This window comes from Salmo salar, chromosome ssa05, assembly GCF_905237065.1.
Source record: "Salmo salar chromosome ssa05, Ssal_v3.1, whole genome shotgun sequence".
Lineage (NCBI taxonomy): Eukaryota > Metazoa > Chordata > Actinopteri > Salmoniformes > Salmonidae > Salmo > Salmo salar.
Window position 1 is genome coordinate 77865981 of NC_059446.1, and position 19033 is coordinate 77885013.

The window sequence follows — 19033 nt, forward strand, 5'->3', positions numbered from 1 at the left end:
GGAAGTAAGTAGGCCAGTGTCAGCTGTTGCAAACTGTCCGGACCCCTTGCAGCAGCCCACAACTGGCTCATCCGAGGCATTGGATCGGGTGATTGGCATGCTTGAACGGGTCTTGGCGCAGAGGCCACAGCATCCTGTAGGCGGCTATGATAACCGTTTCCAGGGGAGGCCCAGGAGAAGGGTGAACCCGTCTTTGCAATGCAAAGTGTGTGGTGATGCGAATCACAGCACAATGGATCATTGTTATTCTAACCACCTATGCTTCCTCTGTTATGCAGCTGGGCACACTCGTCTAGAATGCCCTCGCACTTCATCGGTAACTCCCGTCGCTCCATCAAACAACGACACAGCGGCAGGAAAACTAGCTGGCCCGCACGGGATGGGGGGAAGTGCTGGGCCTTGTGAGGTGCCCCAATCAGTTAGTGGTGTAGATCTAGAGTCAGTATATTCAAATGTTTGTGATGAAGTCAAGTCGAACGAAAAAGTCGTTATGCAAAATACACAGAGAGTGCTCCACAATGATGAACTCTTCTATACTAGTGTGTTACTGGGGGATGTTATAGAGGTGAGCGCTATGATTGACAGCGGTTCTATGGCATGCACATTGAGCTCAACAGTGGTGCCACGCTTTGAGAAAGCAGGTGTGCTCAAGAGTGGCTCCCTCAGTCCAACTGAAGTGGTGTTGGTTGGCTGCGGGGGGTTGAAGACCAAGCCCGTAGGTGTGTGTGAATTGAATCTGTCTGTGTATGGCAGCAGTGTCTCTGTCCCTGTTCTAGTAGTGGATGGCCAACGTGATGAGCTTATCCTAGGCAGCAACGTGATTAAACACCTCATCAGGGAGCTGAAGACGACTGGTGACTTCTGGGAGAAGATGTCATCATCTGAACACAATGGAGATGACAAACTGTTCCGTCTGCTGGCTAATGTAGAGAGATGGAAAGGGACTGAAGTGCCAGAAAGAGTGGGCACAGTAAGGCTGAAGCGGGCGGTCACATTGGAGCCTATGCAGGAACATTTAGTCTGGGGCCGGCTGTGTACGCCTCAAAATGTATCCGCGGGCAGTGCTGTCGTTATTGAGCCTACGAGGGCACGCTCAAGACCAAAAAACATTCTAGTGGGGGAGAACAGTAGCGACATTGTGGAGCGATGGCTGGGTCCCTGTCAAAGTTATCAATCCCTCTCCAAAGCCAGTAACGGTGAGACGGAATGCCAAGATAGCGGATGTTTTTCCTTGCATGGCATTAGAGGACTTTGACACTGACTATATGGATGGGCCCACTGTCAAACCGGTCCCCCTGGTGCAGCAGGTACACAAAATGGATGACAATCCAGACTTTGACAATGGTAGTGGAGATAGCTTGACCGTTGACAGTACCGTCAACCCGCACAGAGTGACAAGTGAGGTGTTGCACGAGTTAGGGTTAGGTGACATTGACATTGAGTCCACTCAGTTGTCGCAACAGTGTAAGGCCAGGCTAGTTCAGCTTATAGCCCGCTACGAGTCTATCTTCTCCCGGCACAAACTAGATTGCAGGAAGGCTACGGGATATGTCCATCGCATCAGACTCAGTGACACTAAGCCTTTTAGGCTACCTTACCGTAGGCTCTCCCCTAACCATTATGACAAGCTCAGGCAGGCCTTGGATGAGATGGAAGAGCGAGAGATAATCAGGAAATCCAGCAGTGAGTATGCCTCCCCACTCGTCCTGGTCTGGAAGAAGTCTGGTGATCTGAGACTGTACAGACTTCCGATGGCTCAATGCTCGCACCGTAAAGGATGCTCACCCTCTACCTCACCAAGCTGATGCTCTGGCGGCCCTGGGTGGCAATGCTTTCTTCTCTACAATGGATTTGACCTCCGGCTACTACAATGTGGAGGTGCATGAAGACGACAAGAAGTTTACAGCCTTCACTTCTCCTTTTGGGTTATATGAATATAACCGTCTTCCACAAGGACTGTGTAACAGCCCAGCTACATTCATGAGGATGATGTTGAGCATTTTTGGGGATCAACATTTTTCTAGCCTCTTATGCTACCTGGACGATGTGCTGGTTTTTGCCCCGACTGAAGAACTTGGATTGCAACGCTTGGAGTCAGTTTTTGAGCGTCTCAAAGCCCATAATCTGAAATTGTCTCCAAAGAAATGCCATTTCATGAAGAGGTCAGTGCGGTTCTTGGGGCATGTCATCAGTGAAGGAGGTGTGGCCACAGACCCAGAAAAAGTGACGGCTATTACAGGGATGACAGAGAAGGATCTCATGGAGGATAACACGGACGTGCCTTCCCAGGGGAAGATTCGGTCCTTTCTCGGAATGATAGTCTATTACCAGCAGTTCATTGAGGGGTGCTCCACCATCGCTAAGCCGCTGCATGGGCTGACAACGGGGACGAAGGCACCACGCCACGCGAAAGGCAAGAGGAAAAGAGGAATACATAGGAAACTCACAGCAGCAGACTGGACTGGTGAGTGCAAACAGGCCTTTAGTCAGTTGAAACAAGCTCTCCTCGATCAGGTCATGCTAGCCCACCCTGATTTTAGTAGACCTTTCTTGCTGTCTGTAGACGCATCTAGTAATGGATTAGGTGCTGTCCTTTCCCAGATGCCAGAGGATGGGTCTGCAGCCAGACCGGTAGCATTCGCTAGCAAATCACTTACTTATGCACAGTCAAAGTATCCTGCCCATAGGTTAGAGTTTTTTGCTTTACGGTGGGCTGTCTGTGAGAAATTTAGTCATTGGCTAAGGGGCAAGCCTTTTACTGTATGGACAGACAACAACCCATTAACCTGTTAGGGCTAGGGGGCAGTATTGACACGGCTGGATAAAAAACATACCCGATTTAATCTGGTTACCACTCCTACCCAGTAACTAGAATATGCATATACTTATTACATATGGATAGAAAACACCCTAAATTTTCTAAAACTGTTTGAATGGTGTCTGTGAGTATAACAGAACTCAAATGGCAGGTCAAAACCTGAGAGATTCCTTTACAGGAAGTGGCCTGTCTGACCATTTCTTGAACTTCTTTTCCATCTCTATCATTTACTAAGGATCTCTGCTCTAACGTGACACTTCCCACGTCGTCCATAGGCGCTCAGAGCCCGGGAAAAACAGAATGTCGTCATTCCAGCCCCAGGCTGAAACACATTATCGCCTTTCTCAAGTGGCCGATCAAGGGACACTGGGCTTATGCGCGTGACCCGACCGCCCCGCCTTTGGGATTTTTTTCCTCTGTTTGCCGAAAAGGAGATTCCCTGTCGGAATATTATCGCTTTTCTACGAGAAAAATGGCGTAAAAATTGATTTTAAACAGCGGTTGACATGCTTCGAAGTACGATAATGGAATATTTAGAATTTTATTGTCACGAATTGCGCCATGCGCGCGACACTTCTTTACTATTTCGGATAGTGTCTGGAACGCATCGAACAAAACGCCGCTATTCGGATATAACGATGGATTATTTTGGACCAAACCAACATTTGTTATTGAAGTAGCAGTCCTGGGTGTGCATTCTGACGAAGACAACAAAAGGTAATCAAACTTTTATAATAGTAAATATGATTATGGTGAGTGCTAAACTTGCCGGGTGTCTAAATAGCGAGCCCGTGATGCCTGGGCTATGTACTTAGAATATTGCAAAATGTGCTTTCACCAAAAAGCTATTTTAAAATCGGACATATCGAGTGCATAGAGGAGGTCTGTATCTATAATTCTTAAAATAATTGTTATGCTTTTTGTGAACGTTTATCGTGAGTAATTTAGTAAAATGTTAGCGAATTCCCCGGAAGTTTGCGGGGGTATGCTAGTTCTGAACGTCACATGCTAATGTAAAAAGCTGGTTTTTGATATAAATATGAACTTGATTGAACAAAACATGCATGTATTGTATAACATAATGTCCTAGGGTTGTCATCTGATGAAGATCATCAAAGGTGAGTGCTGCATTTAGCTGTCTTCTGGGTTTTGGTGACATTATATGCTGGCTTGAAAAATGGGTGTCTGATTATTTCTGGCTTGGTACTCTGCTGACATAATCTAATGTTTTGCTTTCGTTGTAAAGCCTTTTTGAAATCGGACAGTGTGGTTAGATTAACGAGAGTCTTGTCTTTAAATAGCTGTAAAATAGTCATATGTTTGAGAAATTGAAGTAATAGGATTTTTAAGGTTTTGAAAATCGCGCCACAGGCTGCCAGTGGCTGTTACGTAGGTGGGACGCAAGCGTCCCACCTAGCCCATAGAGGTTAACGTACATCCTGTCCAAGCCCAAATTGGACGCCTGTGAACAGAGATGGGTTGCTAAACTTGCTCCATTCGAGTTTGACATCAAGTACATTCCCGGTCCCAAAAATGTCATTGCTGATGCACTCAGTAGACAGCCATTTGTGCAGCCGAGCGCTCTCCACCGCATCACAAGGGTTCCATACAAGGCCTTGCTGGAAGAAGCTGCGGGAGTACGTGCTGAGAAGGTGCAAGATGTGTTCCGCTGGTCGACCCACCCATTCGACCTTGAAAGCTGCTCACCGTCAATTGAGGCAGATGCCTGTGAAATTGTCATGGACTGCCAGACTACCTCCTATCCTTCTCCTGGTTCTCTGTCAAAGGAAGCGGTGTCAGCAGTCCTGAGGTCGCAAGGGGAGGCTGGTTTACAGAACTGTGCGCTGCTACTGCCTCAGCTCACTCAGTCACTGGTGCCGTCTGAGATGTCAGATGTGAGAGTGCTAACCCGTGATGACCTGATATCAAAGCAGCGCCAGGATGACGCTCTCGCCAGAGTTGTCTTCTGCGTGCACAGGGGCCGTAGACCTTCTAGGAGGGAACGTGGCCATGAACCACTCGAGGCTCTGCGGATTCTGAAGACCTGGGAGAAGCTCACTCTGAAAATGGGTGTACTGTATCGCGTTACCAAAGGTTTGCTGTCAAAGAAGAAGACGTACCAGTATGTAGTACCCACCTCAATGAGGGCGACAGTTTTGAAGGGTGTCCACGATGAAGCCGGTCATCAGGGGCAACAGCGGACGTTGTACTTGACGAGACAGAGGTTCTTCTGGCATGGTCTGGAGTCGGATGTCAGAGAGTATGTCAAGACCTGCAAGAGGTGTGTGTTCAGTAAGGCCCCCGAGCCAGAGGCCAGAGCTCCACTGGAGAACATCATCACGACTGAGCCCCTCGAGTTGGTGTGCGTGGACTTCTGGTCTGCTGAAGACTCCAACAACAAGTCCTTGGATGTCCTGGTCGTCACTGATCATTTTACTAAGATGGCCCATGCCTTCTTGTGTCCGAACCAATCAGCTAAAGCAGTGGCCCTTCAGCTATGGAACAACATCTTCTGTGTGTATGGTTTTCCTCGTCGTATCCACTCTGACCAAGGGGCCAACTTTGAAAGTAAATTGATTGCTGAGTTGTTGAGTGCTGCAGGAGTCCAGAAGTCACACACAACTCCCTACCATCCGATGGGGAACGGGGGAGTCGAAAGGTTCAATAGAACGCTGGGAAACATGATCAGGGCTTTACCTACAAGAGCGAAGCACAGGTGGCCCCAGAAGCTGAAGTCGTTGACCTTCGCCTACAACTGTACGGTCCATGAAACCACGGGCTACGCCCCTTTCCAGTTGATGTTTGGGAGAACCCCACGTCTGCCTGTCGACATGATGTTTGGTACGGTGCTGCGAGACTCAGAGGTTGTAGACTATGACGAGTACATAAAGTCCCTGACGAGAGACCTGAGGGAGGCCATGGAGACGGTACAGGTGTCGGCAACCAAACAGCTGAAGAGGCATGCGGGCCTCTACAACAGGAAGATCAGAGGGGCTCCAGTGGAGGTCGGTGATCGGGTGCTGCTGGCGAATAAGGGTGAACGTGGAAAGAGGAAGCTGGCGGATCGTTGGGAGAACAACCTCTATATTGTTACGGAAAAGAATAGCGACATCCACATCTTCAATATACAGAACATGTCGACTGGCCAGGAGAAAACTGTCCACCGTAATCTGATAATGCCTGTAAACTTCTTGCCTCTACCTGACACTGCCTTGGAGACACCTAATATGGGAGACCGTGAGGATCCGAGTGAGGAGATGGAGGACTCATCCGTGAACGATATACCAGAAATGGACATTGGTGAGAGGACTAGTGTGTGGGTATCAGAACAGACCTCGGGGGAAGCACAGCCGGAGCACTCTGAAAAAGAAACCCCAGGTGTGCTGGAAGATGGGCCACTGGCGAGGGACCCTCAGAACTCACCACATTCTGAGGGTGCCGCTGGTGGCACAAGCGTGTCAGAGCTAACCTTTGGAGAAGAAATGTCCGAACCCTCTGAAGAAGAAAGGCATTCTGAAGATGCCGCTGGTAGCACAAGCTCCAGCAACAGTCACAGAACCCTTGACCTTGACTATCCACCGACTGTGGAAAGTGACCCACCAGTGGTGGTTGTAGGTGAACAGGTTAAACGTAATATCTCTGTTAGGCCTGTCAGCGGCTGGTCGGGTTAAGAAACGCCCGGTGAGACTCATAGAGACTATGCAGACACAGAGGGTTTTTCATACAGAATTCATTAGAATACCTGTGTGGGTGTAGGATTAGAATCCAAGTCTGTAGACCATTTTTTAATTTTTTCCTTTAAAAAAAAAAAAATTCTCATTCAAGAGACCCCATGGAGGTCATGGGTCAAAGGTCAAGTAGACCAAGGTCTTTCTGTGAGGTTCTTATTGTCACTGAGTGTGCTGAACATGTAACAGGCATGTTTTCCTACGGGGTCTTTGAATTCCCCTAATTCTCTTTGCAGAATAGTCTTTGCACTGAAATATTTGGTGACATATGTATTGCAAGGTATTGCATACCTCATTTTGTTTCTTTATAGTGTGCAAGTGTAATTCAGCAGGGGAGAATGTAACAGGGTTGGTTATGTTTCCACTTGCCTCTAAAGAAATGTGTACTTAATGTTCAAGCATTCGTATTGGTTGGTTCAACTGATGACAATAAGGTGTGTTGTGATTGGCCCCGCTTGCAGATAGGGGGAGATCGCGAACGTCAGGTCTTCCCAGTATGAAAATATGATGCAAGGGGTAGGTCACGTTCTGAATACTGTTTTATATTTTATATTTTACAATGTGTTCAAGTTTGCTGTATGTTACGGATTTATACATGTGTGAGTATATGGTACCTGTTAGGGATTGAGGGGCTTTCTGGAATGTGCTTTGGCATATGATTGCTGTAGATAAGTGTTAGGTAGCATACACCGTTGTAATGGTCACATAAGCCCACTGCTAACACAGTTGTCTTCATGCTACAGCTTTTGCCATCGACAGCCATCAGTATCATTAAGCCCTGCACAACTACCGTGCTGTTTCTCATTTAACAACAGGTATTTACACATGTTATATTTTGTATTGTATTTTTGTATTTTGTGACCCAGTATGAAAATGTGATGCAAGGGCTTTTGCCATCGACAGCCATCAGTATCATTAAGCCCTGCACAACTACCGTGCTGTTTCTCATTTAACAACAGGTATTTACACATGTTATATTTTGTATTGTATTTTTGTATTTTGTGACCCAGTATGAAAATGTGATGCAAGGGCTTTTGCCATCGACAGCCATCAGTATCATTAAGCCCTGCACAACTACCGTGCTGTTTCTCATTTAACAACAGGTATTTACACATGTTATATTTTGTATTGTATTTTTGTATTTTGTGACCCAGTATGAAAATGTGATGCAAGGGCTTTTGCCATCGACAGCCATCAGTATCATTAAGCCCTGCACAACTACCGTGCTGTTTCTCATTTAACAACAGGAATAAATGATGCTCAACTGGGACCACTGGCTGATGTGATTTATTAGGGAAAAAAAACACAACGCAAGGAGAGTACGATATACATCTGTTACACTACAATAGTTTAAAAAAAATTCTAAGTGTTTGTCAGTTGGGCATGCTCTCTACAAGGTTTTGTTACTTATCATATGAACATCATTTTCTGACTCAAATAAAGTTCCCTTAAGGTTTCAAATTTTAAATGATAGAGAATGCATTTTGTTAAAATAAAATACTAACAACCTTGGTGAAAATATTTCTCACCTCTCTTTGCTCTTGAGAAGAATAAAACAATATGTCAACTTATTATTATCACTGCTTCAGCGTCTCCTTGTATGTTTACCACTCAACCGTAAAATGAAGAAATGTTAGTTCAGAGGCCTGGGAGTTCGGTTTAGTCTAGTCGACAACCTTGTTAACAAAAACCCTTTAATCAAAGCAAAGAGACAAAAAAATACAGAAGGGGAAAAAAGTAACAATAGTTATGCTCTGTACATACCTACATGTGTGTGATTGAATTACAAATTAAAAAGGTTTTGAAAAGGCTTGTCAAATATAAAGTATGGAAGTGAATTCATCGTCTTTACTTGACTTAAAAATAGTCATTTATAGAAGAGCTAACAAAGAATGTGTGATAAAGTAAAGATTGTCCTTGCTGAAGATATCATATGATGAGATAAACTAAGCAAATAGTTTACTATACATTACAGTCTATGACTCAGTTGCACTGGCTTCCATTGATGAGGAGGAATGTTCTAGTAGCCACCCCCAGCAGCCCCTGAGTCAGGCCCACTCCAGAGAATACAGCAGGACTAGCACCGGACCCACTCAGTTTAGGTTCTGGAGGATAGGAGTAGGACACATTTCATCCATGTTTAATTTCACATGCTCAAATACTTCAGTATATTATTCATTTATAAATTAATGGAAATCAGATAGCCTGAATATAACATCCATAGATTAATAGAACCTGCTCCCCCGTATCTCTCACCCCAGAACCTGTTGGAAGTGTATAGTCCCACGGTCACTCCCTCAGTCACCTCCAGGTCGTTCCTGATCCATCTGACTCTGACAGGCAGGATTAGAAAACATTCACAAAGCAAATGAGGGAGCTGCTCCTTCCCAGATCCACCTCATCCTCTGGGTACAGAACAACCTCAGGGGGCAGTAAATGAGGCTGAATGAACTGTTTCGCTGCCAGACAAGGCTCCGCTGATAGCAAGGTGTAGCAGTTGTAAGGTGTTGGGACTGCTGTTGGGACTCTGCTGTTGGGACAGCTTTATGTAGGCCCTAACAGTTTGTGGGCACTGTTTGTCACTGTTATAGTGCAATTAAAGTACTGTTTAGTGTTGTGTTGTGTAGTGGCTTTGCTGGCATGCATCCCACATTTTTGTTTTTGTTTGCCCCACCAAGATTTACATGCTAAAATCGACACTGACTCAGTGTGAAATGCAGTTCCCTATCACAACTGGCAGCACTGCCGTAGCTTGCCTAACTCATCCGACGGTGATACCTTGGTTATACAGTCTGAAACAAAGCACTGAAAAAAATGAAAATTGCCTCTCAGGACCTCTACAAGCCAGAATGTTCAATAAAATCACATTTGAACTTACTCTCCTGGTTGTCTATGTGATTGGTCCTTTTCAAATCAAATCAAATCAAATCAATGTTTATTTGTCACGTGCGCCGAATACAACAGTGAAATGCTTACTTACAGGCTTACTTACAGGCTCTAACCAATAGAGCAAAAAATGTATTAGGTGAATAATAGGTAGGTAAAGAAATAAAAACAACAGTAAAAAAGACAGGATATATACAGTAGCGAGGCTATAAAAGTAGCGAGGCTACATACAGACACCGGTTAGTCAGGCTGATTGAAGTAGTATGTACATGTAGATATGGTTAAAGTGACTATGCATATATGATGAACAGAGAGTAGCAGTAGCATCTTTTGTCTCTCTAAATTTGACAAAAATGTACAGCTAGCTAGCACTGCAGTGCATAAAATGTGGTGAGTAGTTTTCTCAAAGAGAAAGACAATAGTTGATCAGTTTTGAACAAATAAAGAAGAAATAGAGAGAGAGAGAGAGAGAGAGAGAGAGAAAGAGATAGAAAGAGAAATTTCATAATTTTTTTCCCACTTTCAGTTTCACAATCGTAGCTAGCAAATGCAGCTAGCTAGTTTAGCCTACTCAAACACCCTGCTCAAATAGAGGGATGCTATGTTAGCTAGCTGGCTATAATATCCAACACAACACTGGAACTCTTCCAAGTCAAGGTAAGCTTTTGGTTTTACAAATGTTTTGCCACCGGGGCCTGCCGGATTAACTGCTAAACTGCTTACTGACTATACACTGTAATGTTGCTGCATGATTGTAGCGGGTTACTAATGCGTTAGTTATATTGGGCTATGTTGACTATGATGTTACTTTAGCTAATATGATGACAACTATATAAGTTGTGTGTAGCGGTAATGATATGGTTTGGTTTGGAAAGGTTTATTCGCCTGGTCACATACAGCTGATGTGTTGTGCAAAGAAGTCCACAAATGAAGGGGAGAGTGCATAGATGCGAGAAGGAATACAACGTGGCTGCTATGAAAGTGAACTGTGTTTATGGGTGATCATGGGTGTATTCATTCCACCGATTCTGTTTAAAAATGTTTCTTAAACAGAAGCAAACAGAATGAAACAAGGCGAAACATTCCTGAATTTGTCCAATAGAAACGCTTGTTTGCAACTGTTGGACTAATAATTACACCCTAGATTCGCTAGATGTAGGCAAGAGTGTTTATGGCAGTATTGAATGTGACACTGTGTGTCAATGTCGACCTGTGTGCACCTGCGTTGTAAACTTTCATTCATAGGCTAGGTTGGAACAACCTCATGATGGGTATAGGGAAAATTAGAGTATCATGTAGGAGCCTAAACCTATCAATGTTAAATTGAACTGGGTGAAAGGAATATGAATGACAGTCATCCAATATGCTATAATAGAAAAAAGGCCACGCTCATGAAGAAAAAAATTGTCCTCCCCAGTTTAAACTGCTCCGACCACCACTGTTTCCCTGAGTGATAACATGTCCTTTATAAATAAAAACACACTGTTAAAAAACATAGCCTACTGTTGAGATCATGATGGAAGTGTGTGAGCTGTAGCAAGCGGTAGGCTATAACTGCTGTGGTAAACGTTTAGCCTACCTATTGAACTACAGACAAGAAAATAATTTCGAAAAATAACCAGCGACTACCTACAGAGGACGCACAGACGTTGACATTCTTTCTACGCTCTCTCTCTCTCTCTCTCTCTCTCTCTCTCTCTCTCTCTCTCTCTCTCTCTCTCTCTATGAGCCGATTCTGGTTCTATTTTCTTTTTCTCTTTTTCTCAATTAAAAGCCCGAGCCTTATCCTCTTCATCTGTTTCGCGGTGTATGTGTTAATCCACTACAGGACGCGATAGAGAAAGAAGCGAAGACAGGGAGGGGGCGATGGAGAAAGAGGAGAGGGGAGTGAGGGAGGGAGCCAGCCAGTAAGGAAGGAATAGGCCTATAGGCTAATATACAGTCGATGTGAGAAAGGCTGTTGACGTTTTAATACGCAATCATGCATGATGCATGCATTAAACTGCATTTATAAAAACATGGTCATGACTGTCCATTACTACGAAGGGCAAGAGAGAGAGAACGTGTGGTAAGCTACTATCTATTTACCTAAACAAATTAGCCTACGTTTATTTATCCAACGACATTTCCTCCAAACAATCACCATCTGATTAACCTGATCTAATGTAAAACATTCTGGGAGAGATTATAGTGATGTCAATTTTGTATGACTGATTTTTTTATTTATTAAAGGAGCTATATGTAAATTTTTGCATTGCAATTTCACAAAATATATCTACAGTAATACTGGAATGATAGTGTTTCACAATATTTCACCCCCCCAAAAAAGTAATTGGGACCACACAAAATTGCATTTAAATGGAGCAGCCTTCATATTGGTCAACAAAAGACAGACATTTTCTTGTTGTCAAATTGATTGGGGCCAGCAAATCTCTTGTTGTCAATGCAACAACGGACCAGTCAATTTAACAAGAGATTTGCTGGCCCCAGTAAATTTGACAAAAAGAGATGGTTCATTGTTGAATTGTTACATGTAGTCTAGTACCTTTAAATTGTATGAATAATATTTTAGGACTTTGGCCAGTCTTGATTCAAAATCTTGCTGTCATGACTCATGTCAAGACAGAAAAGTATTTATTTATAGGCTACCTCAGTACTAGTTCAGGTTATAAATTAGTCCTTTATGTTCTTATCATAGGAACGCCATGATACTGTGTGTAAGGATAAAATAAAGTTTTATTATATCATTTTTTACTCCCTTTTCTCCCCAATTTTGTGATATCCAATTGGTAGTTACAGTCTTGTCCCATCGCTGCAACTCCCGTACGGACTCAGGAGAGGCGAAGGCGAGAGCCATGCGTCCTCCGAAACACGACCCTGCCAAGCAGATTGAGAATAACTCAGACTAACATGATTTCTGTTTTCTCCACAGCCTTGAAAAACCCTAGCTCAGCCAGTGTCTGAGTAGTGAATATTGTGTGTGTGTGTGTGTGTGTAGGCTATAATGGGTCTGTCACTGTCTGGCTGGCTGGGTGGCATCCCAGCCAAGATGAAGAAGGATGCTCCCTCCTCTTCCTCCTTCCTCCCGCTGTCCATCCCTACCTCCTCCCGCCTTTCACTCCTCCTAAATTCCTCTCCCGTTGACCCTGGAGACCCCCGGTGCCGCTGGAGCCCCACACACTGTTCACCTCACTTCCTGCTGTCCCAGTGCGGGGAGGAAGTGACACGCGCACCCACCCAGCAGATCAGCGATGGGGCTCGGGGGGAGAAGGGGGAAAGGGGAGGAATGCACGTCTGGGAGGTGCTCTGGTGCCCCACCCACAGAGGAAGTCATGCTGTGATTGGTGTATCCACGGAGCACTGCCCACTACAAACCTCTGGTTACACTGCACTGATGGGCGGAGACTCACAGTCCTGGGGATGGGAACTCACAAACAATCAGCTGTGGCATGCAGGGCAAGCCCTGGGGAGATACACTGGGGAGAGAGGGGTGCAGGCGGAAGAGCAATCTGTGTCCCCCCCTCACCCTGTCCCGGAGCGCGTGCTGCTGGTTCTGGACGCGGACACAGGAGCTCTGGGATATGTAGTAGATGACTGCTTCCTGGGCATGGCCTTTAAGGACCTCCCCCAAGGGGTGGAGCTTTTCCCGGCCATCAGCAGCGTAAGGGGTGGAGCCTTCATACGACTATGCTACCTCAACGGAGCTACCCGTGAGTATAACTTCATTATTATAATACAATTGAACTTTATTGTCCCTTGGCATGTTGCTTGGCTTTTATAGCATCAACACAGACAGGCAACATTTAGCACAGTATTACAGTGACAGTGCAAATAACACAACTAAAACAGTTCAGAACTATTCATGATGCCCTTAAACCCAAACGTGCCCACACCAAGTACTTATGTTTGCATGTATGTTTATTAAATTTCTCTCTCTCTTTCCTTCCCTTTATTTCTCTCAGGTGAGCCTCCTGCACTGATGGCTCTCTGTGGTCTGTCCATCCATGTGTCCATGGGGAAAGAGAGAGAGACTCAGACAGACAGACTTCCTCTGCCTCCTCCTCTTCAACGCTACATCCTGCCCAGCATGTGACACACACACGCACACACCCACACAAACTATAGAGTAAATAGGAAAGTTCTCACTGACCCAATGTCCATATACTGCTAAATTAAAGAACAGTTTTTAATTGAATTATGCAGGTCATCCAGAAAAGAAATGAGCCTCGCTGTATTGTAGGGGCCAATGAGTGGTTTATGTAACAGCAAACCATCATTGGACAGTGCTGCACACACTGTGATGTTAGCTCATCTCTGGCCTGGGACATCCACGGTTGCTCTCTGTCCAATCACATTTCTTCCCCTGTGGCATGTTTTTGCCAGGTTGAATCCAGCTTCATCCACAAAGATGAATGTATGTGCAGTTTGCCTGGCTTCCATCTCCATTACTCTCTAAAATACAGTAAATCCACAGTTTTACAGTACTTTACATTATGCATAGCTGTGTATGTACCCTGTTTAGTTATTGAACAGACATCTTACCTGTACATATTGATACCAGAGTTCTTTCACACATTCACCGTTTCTCTCAAAGGGTACAGTGTACAACTGCTTCATCCTTATTTTATGTTTCTCTAGGACTCTGGCAATTGTCGTTGTGCTGACTGTATTCACATTCCCAAAAGTGATATTGTCTGCCAGCACTCTGTCCCGAATTTCCTGCAGTTTTATTGCATTGTTGCCAATTATCATGGCAATTTCCTGCGCATCTGATAATATTCTACCTCTCCCTCCTGTGGGAGGCAACCTTTGGATCCTACTGAAAAACACAAAACAATCAATATATTTCAAAATGTAAAAATGTGAACATACTGTATTGTACTGTAATATGTAGTTAAATTATCATTGAAGGATGCACATCTCACCTGTTGTTTTGCCTGAAAATTCGTACTATTGATGCAACTGTTGAACGCTGCAGATTTGGTTGCACCCTTAAACCGGCCTCTCTCAAAGAGAGACCACCCAAGCCGCCCTTATCTCATCCTCCACGCATTCTCCCTTTCCCTGCCACTCTTCTTTCCCTACCAACCTGTCTTCCTTGATCCATGTTTCCAAGCTAAATCATTCCGAAGCCGTCCTCTTTTGTCTGTTTGGTAACGAGACTAAAAACAGGACACTTGGGTAGGCTTTCAGCTGAAATTGCAATCAGCTGTGTTTGGAATGATTACATATTCTGCTGAGATTTTCTATGTTTCTATCTAGTTACTGCAGAAATGCACAACATTTGCCAACATTCTGTTATGAATGTGTTTTTAACAGTTTTGGAAACAGTGTGTTAGTGGGAAGAAAAAGTATGTGAACCGTTTGGAAATACCTGGATTTCTGCATAAATTGGTCATAAAATTTGATCTGATCTTCATCTAGGTCACAACAATAGACAAACACAGTCTGCTTAAACTAATAACACACAAACAATTATATGTTTTCATGTATTTATTGAACACACCATGTAAACATTCACAGTATAGGGTGGGAAAAGTATGTGAACCCTTCGATTTAACAACAGTCAGGAGGAATTTTGGAGCATTCCTCTTTACAAAACTGTTTCAGTTCAGCAATATTCTTAGGATGTCTGGTGTAAACTGCTCTCTTGAGGTCATGCCACAGCATCTCAATCATATCCAAGATGGCGTAGCAGTTCAGACATCTTTGTCTTGTCCCATGTATATATCTTTTTTTTCCCTTTGTATATATTTTGTATATATTTTTAACCTCAATTTCAACATACTCTCCTGCACCTCACCTGGATCTGCTATTTTCTATACTTTAGAACCAGAACCCCCCAACAGATGCTAGCTACTAGCTAGTAGTCAGTTAGCCACTGCTAGCAGTCATCAGCTAACCTTAGCCCAGTCAACTCCTGCCAGTCTGCATAGTGCGATTCAACCCAGAGCATACCAGACTGCTTTTTCTCCACATCTCCAGATTCCTACTGTAAGCTCTGAACATTTTCACCTGGATCATTGCAGCTAGTTAGCTGCTATCTAAGTGGCTACTCCTGGCTAACATCTCTGTCCCAAAGCAGGCACCAGTTAGCCTGGAACTAGCTTCATGCTATGCCCATCTCCCAGCTAGCTGAAGAGATCCATCATTTACATTTTTTGTCATTTAGCAGACACTCTTATCCAGAGAAACTTACAGTAGTGAAGGCATATATTTCATACATTTTCATACATATTTCTTTTTTTCATACTGGTCCCCCATGGGAATCAAACCCACAATCCTGGCGTTGCAAACACCATGCTCTACCAACTGAGCCACACGGGACCTCAGTAGAGGATGCCTGGTTATTATTTAAAAGTGCTTTCCTCACCATCTTAAATAAGCATGACCCATTCAAAAAATGTAGAACCAGCCACTCCTTGGGCTACAATGCCTATTTTGCCAATTGACCTGGACCCCTTTTACTGCCGACACAGAGCCCCGCCGATCCATCACGACTGGTCTACTGACGTAATCCGCCCGAGGGGGTTTCAACAGGCTCCTTCGTCGCAACGTCCCCTGAAGGCCCATCTGCTAGCCGCGGCCCGCTAGCTGTCTAGAGCATATCAGACTGTTAGCTGAAGAGGTCCATCAGCCAATTTCTTGGGCTACAATACCTATTTTGCCAATTGGCCTGGACCCTTTTACTTCCAACACGGAGCCCTGCCGATCCATCACGACTGGTCTGCCGACGTAACCGTCCGAGGGGGCTACAACAGACTCTTCCGTCGCAATGTCCCCCTAAGGCCCTTTTGCTAGCCTGCTAGCCCCGGCCCGCTAGCTGTCTGAATCGCCGTGTCTCCAGCTCGCCTAGCTACTCACTGGTCCCTATGATCACTTGGCTACGCATGCCTCTCCCTAATGTCAATATGCCTTGTCCATTGTTGTTTTGGTTAGTGATTATTGTCTTATGTCACTGTAGAGCCTCCAGCCCTGCTCAATATGCCTTAGCTAGCCCTTTTGTTCCATCTCCCACACATGCGGTGACCTCACCTGGTTTAAATGGTGTCTCTAGAGAACAAACCTCTCTCATCGTCAGTCAATGCCTAGGTTTACCTCCACTGTATTCACATTCTTCCACATCCTTGTCTGTACATTATGCCTTGAATCTATTCTTCCGCGCCCAGAAACCTGCTCCTTTAACTCTCTGTTCCGAACGCATTAGACAACCAGTTCTTATAGCCTTTAGCTGTACACTTATCCTACTCCTCCTCTGTTCCTCTGGTGATGTAGAGGTTAATCCAGGCCCTGCAGTGCCTAGCTCGACTCCCATTCCCCAGGCGCTCTTATTTCTTGACTTCTGTAACCGTAAAAGCCTTGGTTTCATGCATGTTAACATTAGAAGCCTCCTCCCTAAATTTGATTTATTCACTGCTTTAGCACACTCTGCCAACCCGGATGTGCTAGCGGTGTCTTTATCCTGGCTTAGGAAGGCAACCAAAAATCCAGAAATTTCCATCCCTAACTATAAAATTGTCCGACAAAATAGAACTGCCAAAGGGGGCAGAGTTGCAATCTACTGCAGAGATAGCCTGCAGAGTTCTGTTATACTATCCAGGTCTGTGCCCAAACAATTCGAGCTTCTACTTCTAAAAATCCACCTTTCCAGAAACAAGTCTCTCACCGTTGCCGCTTCAGCCCCCAGCTGTTCCCTGGACACCATATGTGAATTGATTGCCCCCCATCTATCTTCAGAGCTCACAATGTTAGGTGACCTAAACTGGGACATGCTTAACACCCCGGCCGTCCTACAATCTAAGCTAGATGCCCTCAATCTCACACAAATTATCAATGAACCTACCAGGTACAACCCCAAATCCGTAAACACGGGCACCCTCATAGATATCATCCTGACCAACCTGCCCTCTAAATACACCTCTGCTGTCTTCAACCAGGATCTCAGCAATCACTGCCTCATTGCCTGCGTCCTTAATGGGTCTGCAGTCAAACAACCACCCCTCATCACTGTCAAACGCTCCCTAAAACACTTTAGCGAGCAGGCCTTTCTAATCGACCTGGCCCAGGTATCCTGGAAGGATATTGACCTCATTCCGTCAGTAGAGGATGCCTGGTTATTCTTTAAAAGTGCTTTCCTCACCATTTTAAATAAGCATGCCCCATTCAAAAAATGTATAACCAGGAACAGATATGGTCCTTGGTTCACTCCAGACCTGTCTGCCCTTGACCAGCACAAAAACATCCTGTGGCGTACTGTATTAGCATCGAATAACCCCTGCGATATGCAACTTTTCAGGGAAGTTAGGAACCAATATACACAGGCAGTTAGGAAAGCAAAATATATTTTTCAAACAGAAATTTGCATCCTGTAGCACAAACTCCCAAAAGTTCTGGGACACTGTAAAGTCCATGGAGAATAAGAGCACCTCCTCCCAGCTGCCCACTGCACTGAGACTAGGAAACACTGTCACCACCAATAAATCCACAATAATTGACAATTTCAATAACCATTTTTCTACAGCTGGCCATGCTTTCTACCTGGCCAACCCTACCCCGGTCAATAGCCCTGCACCCCCCACAGCAACTTGCCCAAGCCTCCCCCATTTCTCCTTCACCCAAATCCAGATAGCTGATGTTCTGAAAGAGTTGCAAAATCTGGACCCCTACAAATCAGTTGGGCTAGACAATCTGGACCCTCGCTTTCTAAAATTATCCGCCGCAATTGTTGCAACCCCTATTACTAGCCTGTTCAACCTCTCTTTCGTATCGTCTGAGATCCCCAAAGATTGGAAATCTGCCGCGGTCATCCCCCTCTTCAAAGGGGGAGACACTCTAGACCCAAACTGTTACAGACCTATATCTATCCTACCCTGCTTTTCTAAGTTCTTCGAAAGCCAACTTAACAAACAGATCACCGACCATTTTGAATCCCACCGTACCTTCTCTGCTATGCAATCTAGTTTCCGAGCTGGTCATGGGTGTACCTCAGCCACGTTCAAGGTCCTAAACGATATCATAACCGCCATCGATAAAAGACAATGCTGTGCAGCCATATTCATCGACCTGGCCAAGGCTTTCGATTCTGTCAATCACCACATTCTTATCGGCAGACTCAACAGCCTTAGTTTCTCAAATGACTGCCTCGCCTGGTTCACAAACTATTTCTCAGACAGAGTTCAGTGGGTCAAATCGGAGGGCATGTTGTCCGGACCTCTGGCAGTCTCTATGGGGGTGCCACAGGGTTCAATTCTCGGGCCGACTCTTTTCTCTGTATACATCAATGATGTCGCTCTTGCTGCTGGTGATTCTCTGATCCACCTCTACGCAGACGACACCATTCTGTATACTTCTGGCCCTTCTTTGGACACTGTGTTAACTAACCTCCAGACGAGCTTCAATGCCATACAACTCTCCTTCCATGGCCTCCAACTGCTCTTAAATGGAAGTAAAACTAAATGCATGCTTTTCAACCGATTGCTGCCCGCACCTGCCCGCACCTGCCCGTCCGTCCAGCATCACTACTCTGGACGGTTCTGACTTAGAATATGTGGACAACTACAAATACCTAGGTGTCTGGTTAGACTGTAAACTCTCCTTCCAG

The 19033-nt window shown here is 44.9% G+C and overlaps 1 protein-coding gene across 1 annotated transcript; it reads left to right on the forward strand.

Annotated features, from left to right (window-relative positions):
* Positions 1-12319: 12319 nt before the first annotated feature.
* Positions 12320-14691, forward strand: LOC106592398 (SPRY domain-containing SOCS box protein 2). Its single transcript, XM_014183735.1, has 2 exons — positions 12320-13142; positions 13395-14691. The coding sequence occupies exons 1-2, from the start codon at positions 12437-12439 to the stop codon at positions 13523-13525; spliced, it is 837 nt and encodes a 278-aa protein (XP_014039210.1). The 5' UTR covers positions 12320-12436; the 3' UTR covers positions 13526-14691.
* Positions 14692-19033: the final 4342 nt, after the last annotated feature.